The following is a 12,033-nucleotide window of genomic DNA, read 5'->3' as shown; positions in this document are numbered from 1 at the left end:
AATCGATTTTCAAGAAGAACTCTCAGAAAAATTGGAGATTGTTAAAAAAAATAAATATGAAACAGCACTGGTTACAGCAATCTAGGATATCTATCAAAGTTAGCACAAAAACATGAGCCACTGTAACACTCAAAACTTTTGGACAAACCCGGATTGATGTTCAACTGGATGAGCAGAAGCATAGGGATACAATACATCACAATGAGCTAGTAAGAAAAATAAATACATACATAAATAAATAAATAAATACAAATAAAAATCAGCTCTTTTTTTTAGATTCTATTGCTTTAAGTATTACTATGCAGGATAGCCGCTATAAGATTGTTACCTTTATTAAAAATGTGCACGGATTAAATCTACCGATTAATCAACTAATGCCCATAAATGAATTTATCGAGTGACAGCCCAGAAGAATGATTAAAGATTATTAAAGAATCATGCCAAAAGCTCATTGACAAATATCCTAATTGTTTAAAAGAGGTTATTATTGCTAAAGGTGTCTCAACTAGCTATTAATTTAATTTTCCTCGTCAGGGTATGAATACTTTTGAATTAGCATTTTTGGAGTTTTGCAAACAAAATTGAAGAAATAAATCATTGTAGACATCTATTTATTGCAAGTGATACAGTACCATACAAATCCAAACTAAATTAAAAACATAAAACAATAAAAATGCAGTTCTGCTCTGTGGTTTGCTTCTGTATTTATTCCTCCACACGCACACATTCAAATTTGTTAGCTTCGGATATTTGTCTCATTTACAGCAACATAGGCAACCCCCCTCAGCATCCTCAATACCTAACAGATTCATCCCGATCTGTCTGTATCAATGTGTCACAGCAGCAGCAGCCGCCGCCATCTACATTTCACAAGCACCATGGACACAAGGCAGCCTAATTCTTACACAACACAATCTTGGCATTTCTGAGATTCAAAGAGACATGTCGACTTCTTCCATTATGTCTATCTTGCTAACTTTGAAAAGCCAGAGTGCCCTAAAGAAATGAAGCAAGGTATTTTTAGACTACTCAAATGTGAATATAAAAAATGGACAGATTCATCCAAAAGACGACATGTGTTGTGCATTACGTCTTTAGGAATCAGCACACAGACTTTGAGGACCCCTATAGGCGTTGTACTGTACATGTAAATCTCTGGTTACAGAGTCATGCATTGGGGAGGGTTAAAGTGATTGTAGATAACTAAAAAACTCCACATATTGCCCACACTAAGCATACTCTACATAAGCATTCATTACATAAGTCTCAAAAGTGTAGTATTAAAAATAGTGCTGGACGAACACAGGATTTTCATTTACTCTCTGTAAGTCGCCTTGGATAAAGATGTCTGCTAAATAAACAAACAATAATGTTCAGATATTGTGGTTGGTATCTGTGTGTGTTAGGGGTGGGAAATTCGAAGATAATCAAATATACCAAGAATAAAAGTTTCGAACAGCTGAATATCCGCCCGCTTCTTTTACACACTGCAGACTCACCATGCAGCCACCCAGAGCTAGAGCGACGGAGGACAATGCAGCCCTGGACAGCTTACAGGCAAGGTGGTGGTTGGTATCTGTGTGTGTTAGGGGTGGGAAATTCGAAGATAATCAAATATACCAAGAATAAAAGTTTCGAACAGCTGAATATCCGCCCGCTTCTTTTACACACTGCAGACTCACCATGCAGCCACCCAGAGCTACAGCGACGGAGGACAATGCAGCCCTGGACAGCTTACAGGCAAGCCCGCAGGCACCCGGCCAGACCACAGGGGTCACTGGTGCGCGGTGAGCCGAGGACACCCTAGCCGACTTAGCCATCCCTGTCGGCCAATTGAGCAGCAGAGGAATTAACTATAAAAACGCAGCACTTAATAAAAAGGACCTTCAAAACTTTCAACTGCATTTTTAACACTTTTTGACAACCCATATAAAACACACAACATGACTGCTTACTAACAAAGCACATCAAAATATGTTTGCTCAATAAAATCTATGCTATAATACAGTATATAACCTAAAAATAGATGTACTGTACCCGTGATTCAATAATATAATAATAATTAAAATAAAAAAGTCTGATCCCGGAATCAAGCAGATATCAGTAGGAGACCAATAACAGCAGAACTCAAACAACAAAGGCTTAACATCGCCCGGGTAGTTTGCAGTCAAATAAAAAAAAATTAACACAAATAACAAACTTTTTTTTTTTATTATTTTGTATTTTGTATTTTTGTTTATTAAAAAACTTTATTTTGAACTTCTAAACTGTCTCCGAGTCTCAAGATGGTGTTATCCCACTTCTTACACCAAATGTGACAGGATTGGCAGAGGTTGAGACTCAGAGACAGTTTAGAAGTTCAAAATAAAGTATTTTAATAAACAAAAATACAAAATAAACAGGCACGAGGGCCAAACAAAAATGTTTCAAACACAAAATAAACACAAAATAAAACTTACAAATAAAGTTTCCAGGCTGGGCGTTGCCTTCACTGGTCAAAAAAACACAGCACACACAAAAACACTTCTTCTCTTCTAGAACTCTCTCTCCAAAATGAGAGGCTGAGGCCTCCTTTTATGCCAGGTGGCTGGGTCCTTAATTGGATGATTAATTAACTGATTGCTCCCACCTGACACAATCAATCTGGGCAGGGAGGAGAATTTAACTCCTTCCCTGCCAGTATTTCTAAGGGCTGAGCCCTGCTCTGCCACAAGCTCTTTTTCATTGGTCATTTTTGAAACTGTCTCGCAATCCAGCGAATACAAACATCTGATTTTTTTATCCGAATACATGTCATAAAATATTTGTTCGAATATTCGGATATTTGTCCCCCCATGAATTAAAAGAAACCTACATACTTTAATTTTAAAACATGATCTCTGGTACTATGCAGATACCATGTAAAATAAATCTTGTTTAAAAATCTTGCTAGTTTCCTTGTCATTTCACCCGGACAGTGACATTTTCTCCAACTGTTAAGTACCTAGTGTAAAAATACACTTTTTACATGCCCCAGGCTTCTGTGATATGAAAACGAGAAAGCTAGGGAAGACCAGTTTGAACATACATTTTTAATACATTTAACAATTCATGATTGAATGTTTGAAGTTATAGAAAAATGCATGGAATTAAAATAGGTTGATTTATTTTTTTTGTAATTTCCCTATGTTGTGATACCAAGTGCACTCAGTAATATCAGTAATTCATGTGCTGGAAAGCATATTAGGGAATAAATGCTCATGACATGAAATGTTCCATGTACAGTACCTTTTGCACAACTTGACAATTTATAAAAAATAAACTGTACTGTATGTAATTGCATCAAATGGTAGAATTCCATGTCGTGTCAGAGACTGTCTGCCATTCCTGAAGCGATCAGGCAGGGAAAATGTTTTGCAGCCTTGCTATGGTTGAGTAAAGTGGTTTGTAATGCAAAAACAAATCATTTGACATATTTTTACTGCTTGATTGAGGCTCTTGCATAAAAGCCATGACAATTAATAATGAATTAATTGATTAATCCTAGTGACAAACCTGAATGGGCAAATGTTGTAAAAATATATGCATCCCCCTTTAAACCAGCAGGTTTTTTTTGTTTTACTTTTCTAGCTTGATTATAAAACTCATTGATGTGATTAAATCAAGCATTGCTTCTGCCTTTGCTCCTCTGTTGCTTCCTCAGCAGCGCTGTTCTGGGCTGCTGCATCTCCATAGAAACGGTATGCGGTGAAGGAGTCACGTCCAGGCTGAATAAACGTGCTTCCACTCCTTGTTTATTTTACAGTACATGCACGTCTGGTTGAGAGCGAGTGGCTGGACTGATACTCAAGCACAGGCACTCCGAGGCTCTGCCAGGGTGGCAATGAGCTGCTCAAAGCACAGCCTGTCTGATCTACCAGGCTGGAGAGAGGAGAGATGTGGGTAGGAGCCTCTTGCTTCTTTGCTCCAGTCCTGTGGTTATTTCTGTTGTCAGACAACCCAGATATGTTCCACCCTCTGGGCATGTGATGACTATCAAACATCCACTCAAAACAATTTTGTCAGTTTATGGCTGAATACCTGACCCACAATCCCACTTTCAAGGACATGTATCTGCTGAAAGAAACTGCTCAGTATTTATTCTGCACCTACCCAAGCATGCCAATTTAATACAAATACTGCAACTAATAATATGATTGATACAAAATAACAAATATATAGCCAAATATTATTATTATTATTTGCTTATTTAGCAGACACCTTTATCCAAGGCGACTTACAAAGGCTAGGGTGTGTGAATTATGCATCAGCTGCAGAGTCACTTACAACTACGTCTCACCCGAAAGACGGAGCGCAAGACTATAGATTTGTTACAATTTTAAAGAAAAAAAGCATACTTACAGAAACCTGTTCTGCATCCATGTATTGTAAGCCAAAATAATCTACTTCCACCAAGTCCAAATGGAACAAAATTTGTTCAAAGAGATCCTGTCCCTCTGCATTTTTCTGAAACAGAAAACAAAAGTCCAGTTAGGAATGTCTGAATCCCAAAAAGATTATACATCAAACTCTACTTTCATCAGGCACTGCACAATGTTTGCATTTCAAAAGTTGTTTATTCATCATGGAGATGCACCTCCCCCACCCCCCCGCCCGCCCGCCCCCTTTATAACTTCTCATCATAACTAGTGACATTCTCACATTGAGCAGTCCAATATCCTTCTTAATGTAACGGAAACACCACTAAACTTATTCCATTGATAGTCATCTTTTTTTTTTTTTTAAGCCGTGGAAGGTTTCATTTAATACCCTATGCCATTTGGGAATGCAACATAAAGATTATGTTAAAAACTGGTTCAGGAGGAGGTTCAGAACACCAAAAAAAATCACGAGATGGCATCATGTTGGTTACAGAAACCACACTTTTTCATTTAATTTCCAAATAGCCAATGAAAATTGAATTCTCTCCCTTCACCCATTGATCAGCATTAATGCACTAGGACCTACTCTAGTACACAAGACCCACTTAGCCATTGAACGTGATCTTTTCATCTCAAACTAATCTCATTGTCATCGGCAGCAGCAGCACACATTCTCGTCGACCACTTCGTCTACACAAGTATGCCGCTCACGCAATTAAATAAAAAAAAAAAAAAAAAAAAAAAGAAGGTTTCCTAAATGCACAGGTCCAAATTAATATTTTAGTAAATCTAAATGCGCACAGTTATTCTGGTGCACAACAGCCCTGCAGTTAATAGGTTCCTGTACTAACATGCATATCCCCAAATCACTGAACCACATTTAATATAAAAGCTTCAAAAATACAAGTAAATGAAAGGGGCTTTGACCATTAACAGCTGTTCAGGGTTTTATTCTGTACTAAAGTTGCTCACATCAAATTTATTTCATCATTTACATTTGGTTTTGGTACCATCAATAACTATATGTATACATATGGTACAATTGTTCAAGGTTTTACTAAAAGATCACATGAAATGCATACCAAATGTAGTCAAAATGTACTGCTGGATACATCTTGAAACGGTAAGGTCTACTCTGTGCAGTATACAGTACTGTACAGTCAAGATGCATTTGTCACAACAATATAATACTGTATATAATAATGGGAATTGGATCCAAAAGCAGATGTCAAGGTCTTCTGGGGGTAAACCCTCATTTGTCCAGCAAGCTCAATGACAGACAATCACAAGTATAGTGCATTCTGGAATTAAATGCTTTATTTGCAAGACCCAAAGGTACAAAACATGTTCAGGGTCTGGTCTACACTCCTGGTGCCTGCCTATTATCTTCCAACTATACGGAGCGCCTATCATCCTTTGGGCCACTGGTCACAAAGGGGCAACAGTTATTTTCCATAGGCATACAGTTAAGTAAATTAAAGAGGTGACAGAAATGTGTCAATTACACCGAGTACTAGTAAAATATACTCCTGTACTCCTTCCTAATTCGACGAAGAAAGCTGTTCAGATGTTTTAATGCTTATTCGCAGAGAACTGATAATAGCAAATTAAATAAAACAAGGTTGAATTCACAAGTTTAATTATACGATAATTAAACTTAAAACTGAACTTTTGCAGACACGCTTGTGATATTATTCTTTCCAAACACATGTACACTTTACACTTCACGAACAATAAAGTTTTAATACAAATTTAGTCCTGAGGCAATGCAATTAACAGACCACTGTGGTGTTAAGCGTGCCACTGGGAAATGGAGTACAGTATGAAAGTGATTAAAACAGTATTACTTTTAGCTTCCAAATATCACAGCTTGTTGTCAATACAGTAATATATGCCTTGTTTATCCCATGGCCCAGTGAGGTTAATGAAAATGCACTTTTCAGCTTTGTACTGTAGGATAGCATGAAAGCTCAGGAAGGATTGAGATTTAAAACAGATAAATACTAAACTGTCAGTAAACAACATGAACCTAGGGATTCAGCAGTGCCTCCTGGCTCATTGCTGTTCGTTCACTGCAGATAACGGTTAAATCTGAATTTAAATTGATCACACACACACACACACACACACACATATACTTAGGAAGTTTACCAAAAAGCAACCCCATCAGTGTTTGGGGAATCTAGTATATACCCAGATAAATATCTAGCTTACATGATCAGGGTGGAGAGCAATCCGTGGTGTAGTGTTAAATGCACTACACAATATGCTTATGAACGAGAAAACAGAGCCAGTGTTGGGTTAATTGACGTACAGAATGTAACAGCTGGTAATGTGACAGTATGCAGTCTGGAAGACCAAGATATGTTTCCTAATGGTTTAAAGCTGGGGGTGGGGGGGGGGGGGGGGGGGCGGGCGGACGCACATTCAGCACAATACTAAAATGTTAATTTTTATTTTATTTTACTTGTAATTTGCATTAGCATCACCAGCACTATCTCCTTTTTTCGCCTGTTGAAGATCTGTTCTTGTGTTTTTTGCCTCACAGTATTCAGACTTCTTTATTTTCTGATAGTGCCTAACAAAGTGGACACACAGTACATATCTGAAGCTATCCATTGTCTTAGCTGCTGTACCATTCTGCTTCTGTAGTTGGTCTCCCATAACACACCTACCGAACTGTTGCAGATTCTAACCTAAGCTTGAGAGAACACCACTCCCCAGCTTGTCTCCAGCAATCAATGGTATGCACTGTACCATTAAGGCGATGAGATATGACCATGCAGGGTTCTCCGAATCCACTGCCGATTCAAGTCCTTCCAATTATCCACCCAGCAGGTGAATCACAAGCAGCCACAAGACAACACTGGCATGATGCTACAGCACAACCCAGCCCTGAAGCTGTGACCTTATAGAAGCACAGCATTTCATTAGGAAACTCCTAGGGTGGATACATCATTGGCAATGAGGTAGAATTGCAGTATTGGCAATTAGGAGGGAGGTTTTTTCACTATGAGTGTTCCAAGGCACTTCTCTAGAGTTACAGTATTCAGCATTAACTGATGCAACTGTAGTATATTGTGCATAACAATGTAAAGTGGCTCCTTGAGTGCATTGAATAGATGATTCACTTTTATTTAATGCCAATTGTTAAGTTGAATGGGCAAGGTCAGTCAGATATTCAACAAGCATAACGTGTGCCTCTTATTCCACTACACCACTGTACTATACTGCATGCATGTAGTCATACACTACTGTCAGATCTCACCAGAGAAGCTAAGAAAAGGCGATTGTTGTCTCAGAAGAGGGCATCCATTTCCCCTGCACAGTTTCAGAAGAAAGCTTTGTCTATCTGTATTACTATTAGTAGTTTTATTTACAGGATGTAAGCAGTTCTATCAAAGCGGGCATCCTAGACTTTGAGAGGTGCTATAATATAGATGAGGCATTAAAAACAAGCTCACGTCTACTCTGTGAGAATTGAAGTGTTGTTTTAAACTATTTACCGTTTCATTTTTTTCTCATTTAATATTCTACAATGTGTGTTCTCGAGCATTATTTAGTGTTATTTCTGTTTCGATCATTATTTACCATACCAACTATTCCAGCAAAAATTGCCCTTTTTAACCACTAAATATTCTCAATTCGCTGAGGTGGTTTTGGAAATGATGCGAAACCGCAATGTTTAGTCCCTCTTAAACTATGGGAACTGAGTTAGTAAATGGAAAATCTCTGTACAAAAAAAGGGACAGAAATTGCAGCTTCAGAATTACTGGTCATTTTAAACCACCTCACTTCAGAAACTCTGCGTTTAGTGGAAAAGAACGTTAGTTCTTACCTAGATTAAATGACAACCAATCACAACAAATATGTGCCAGATGCAGGATCTAGCTGGGTTGGTAAAAGCAATACATGGTGTGTATTATTGTCCTCTATGTACATTAAACAGCATGAACAACAATGCTGGAAAATGCTGCTGGCACACACATTTCAGGACTAACCCAAGGCCATGTCACTAGCTTTGTTCTTTCCCTTTTATTTCTCTAGCTCTGGCTTTGCTAGGTTTTCTTCTGTTGCCTAGTTTAATTGACATCACTTTCATTCTTTGCTGTTTGCTGCCTTTTCTATCCCTCTACACTTAAAAAGGCTTTTCACTTTTTTCTATTTCAGAATTTCTCTTTTCTTACTTTTCTCACCTTATGTACTGTATTATTGTAACACCTTCCTCCATCGCTTCAGTACCTTCTAATATTGTACAATTTATTTTTAACATCAAATTTGCATTTGTTCTTCGGGATTGACATACAGAACCGAATAACATACAGCATATGATAAATCCCTTCCCACCTCCCCTAGCAACCTGTCAACTTCCCTGGACCCATAGATCTAGCAAAAAAAAGAAGGGAAAAAATACAGTATACAACCAACGCACATAGAGCTCATTCAAATTGTTGCAGAGTCCAACAGCAAGGATACTTCAGCTGCTGCTTCCCCCATGTTACCAGCATGGATGATTTGGCTTTATTTATTCGGGTTGTAGAAATAAATCTCTTTAAAATTAAACAGCCATTGTCGCAAAGGTAACTGGTGAGGGGGGAGCCAGTGTTGCACTATAATTTTTTTTTGCTGCCATTTGACCAGCCAGCCGAATTTTACATTCAGACAAATGAAGATCAGAGTCATCATGAAGTATCAAAAAGGTAAATCCCTGCTGATCAGATTAAATAAAATGGAAGCCACCCGATCCCAGAACACAAAAACATCTGGGCACTCCCACAAAACATGTAATAAGGTACCAGGAACACAAAGAGAGCAAAGCCCACAGTGTGAGTTCAGAATAATACCCATAAGGAAGCTTCTACTGGGGGTTAAATAAGATTTATGGCAAATCTTGAAATGAGAGGGATTAGGGTTTTTTGAAACTCCAAATGTGTTGTTCCAAACTGCTTCCCATTCAATTGGTCTATCAACTATAGCCAAATCTCTTTCCCATAAAGCAGTTTAGGACAAAGACTAGTAAGAGGCTTTAAGTAAATGCAAATCAATCTCAGAGACCGTCCCCGTAGAGGAGCCCCCTGTGCAAATCCATTTTAGCATAGGGTGTAGTTGTAGTTTGGACCCCCGGGGAACCCCATAAACTCGTAGGGCAACTCTTAGATAGAAAAAAAAAAGATGAACCAGGAAAATCAAAAATTGAACATAAATCCTGGAAACTGAGAAGAACATCCCCATTAAATATATCACTTAAGGTATTGATACCTTTTTTAGACCATGACATTGAGAAGAAAGGCTGTCTACCAGACAAAATATATTTATTATGTCAAATAGGAGAGTGTAGGTGCCATTTAATTCTGATTCCCATATGCTTTCCAGATGCTTTACAGCTTGCAATCGAGTAAGCTACAATAGGGCCATAAAGTAAAGCGCTTTTTTGGGGCGTAAACCCTGTGAATAAGGGGTTACTAAAGCTTCTTTGACTGCTCACCAGGGCACAGTAGACAGTGGGTCCAGCCAGGTTTTAAGGAAACGTATCTGAAAAGCTAAAATGATAGAATTTAAAATTTGGAACTGCTAAACCTCCATCTGATATGGTTCATTGTAGTGTAGTATATTTAATCTGAGGTCCATTATACCCCCATATGAATTTCTTGATAAGAGAATCAATTTTAACCCAATAACGTGAAGGAGGTGGCAATGGTATCACGGAGCTTACAAAGTTAATACGAGGGAGGATGTTCATTTTAACAGTAGAGATCCGTGCATGTAGAGGTGGGCATGTGTCCATCTGCGTATGTCTTCACAAACTTCTTGTAAAGTTCCCAAATAATTCTCACAATTGTTTGTAGGGAGGGATAAATGTTAATAGCCAAATAAGTAAACTGCTTTTTGACAGGAATGAATGATTGACGACAATTGGACCCTTCCAGCTGCAGGATTAAGGGGTAACAGGGCAGACTTAGACCAAATTAATCTTGTAACCAGACCAGGCACTAAATTCACCAAAAGCTGACAGAATTGAGGGGAAAGAGCGTTGAATATCAGTGACACAGAGCAGAATATCGTCAGCATTAGAGATGTCACAGTGTGGTAACCATAAAAAAATACACCACGGTTATCGTTGTACCATGGTATAATGTCATTTTTTTGTAATCCGTTTTTAAATGGCTATTTAAAGAAATACGCTCAAGTCAAGTCATTTAACAAGAAAAATGACTTTAAATTTGAAGTTTTAAAACAAATGCAACACACTGGTACTACAGTTCTATCAGGCACTAACTGGAAGTAGTGTTCACTCCAGGTAACACAGGCTCAGCAAAATAATGCTGCTTTTTTATTTCAAATTACTTTGGAGAAACACCAAAATATTAACATTTTCTGGGCTCAGTCTGGAACGATAGGGGTAAGGATGTGACCACTGCAACTGAATACCCTCTTCATCTTTATCAGTTTAGACGGCATCCTATTAGTTAAGAGAAGCAAAGTATTACCTAGCAATAGCCAATCAAGTAAGTTTTAAGACATGCAGTGCCTGCCCACTGATCTCTCAGCAGAGTGAAAAACTTAATGATGAGAAGATGGCGCCTGCAAATATATATATATATATATATATATATATATATATATATATATATATATATATATATATATATATATATATATATATTTTTGGACTGTATGTTAAACAGCAACGAACACAAAGGAAAGAAGAAAAGTTAAGGTGGGTATGACACCGTTACAAAGTTAAGTGGCAGCTAGGTGACTTTTCCCCCCCTCCAATGGGAATAAAATTGTATTAACTTTTGAATACTAAAACCAAAATCCCTACAACACTATCAACTCGAGGAGACGGCAACATCTTTACAATACCGTTTAAAATAAAAATTCAAATGCCTGTAGCATTTTAGACTTAGTTATATAGTGGTATACAGACTTTTTGATTCTCTGCATTGGTGTGTTTACTGCGTTTCTCTTGACCGATACGATAGATAATAGCTACTGTTACTTCTTTGGTTTGGTAAATTAATTGGAAGGCAGTGATGAAAAGTTAGAGTGCCTTGTTCTTGCTGATATTTGAGTATTTGTGTTTCATTTACTGTCACTCACATTTGCTAATGATCATTGTTTAGTAGGGCGGTTTATATTAAATATTACTTATTTAATAGCCTACTAGGATAATCTCATGCATGGCAGTTTTCAGAAGTTGAGATGTCAGTGTTCATTAGTTAGTTCTAATGAACACAGTGGCTCACCGATGGACAAACGGTGAAAAAAAAAAAACCACGACCACATCACCTTAAACTGTGTGAACTCGGTAATCCATGGTATAGAAAAATGGTTGCGGTTTCAAAACCGTGGCAGATTATACTGTGGTTTACCGTAAAACCGGTATACTGTGACAACCCTAATCAGCATACAGGGAAATGGCATGCTTTGACGGTTTAAAAATTCAATAGGGGACGTTATTATATTTTGATGAATATTCTGTGCCAAGGGTTCCAGAGAGAGCAAATAAAAGTGGGGAAAGTGGGCAGCCCTGTCTGGTACCTCTATGAAAAGTAAAGGTTTCAGAGTGAGTTTTACCAGTCGATACTATGGCAGAGGGGCTGGCATACATAATATGTATCATATTAAT

The 12,033-nt window shown here is 37.8% G+C and overlaps 1 protein-coding gene across 5 annotated transcripts in view; it reads right to left on the bottom strand.

Annotated features, from left to right (window-relative positions):
* The window catches only part of LOC117394422 (band 4.1-like protein 4B), a 189,765-nt gene that overhangs the window by 134,355 nt on the left and 43,377 nt on the right, over positions 1 to 12,033 (bottom strand). For all 5 annotated transcript variants that reach the window (XM_059012940.1, XM_059012939.1, XM_059012941.1 and 2 more), the window contains exon 2: positions 4,381 to 4,485. In XM_059012940.1, coding sequence (XP_058868923.1) covers positions 4,381 to 4,485 — 105 coding nt within the window. The remainder of the gene's footprint in view (positions 1 to 4,380; positions 4,486 to 12,033) is intronic.

Source organism: Acipenser ruthenus, chromosome 3 (genome assembly GCF_902713425.1).
Source record: "Acipenser ruthenus chromosome 3, fAciRut3.2 maternal haplotype, whole genome shotgun sequence".
Taxonomy (NCBI): Eukaryota; Metazoa; Chordata; class Actinopteri; order Acipenseriformes; family Acipenseridae; genus Acipenser; species Acipenser ruthenus.
Note: the sequence above shows the minus strand (reverse complement) of the source record. Positions and strands in the feature narration are given on the sequence as shown.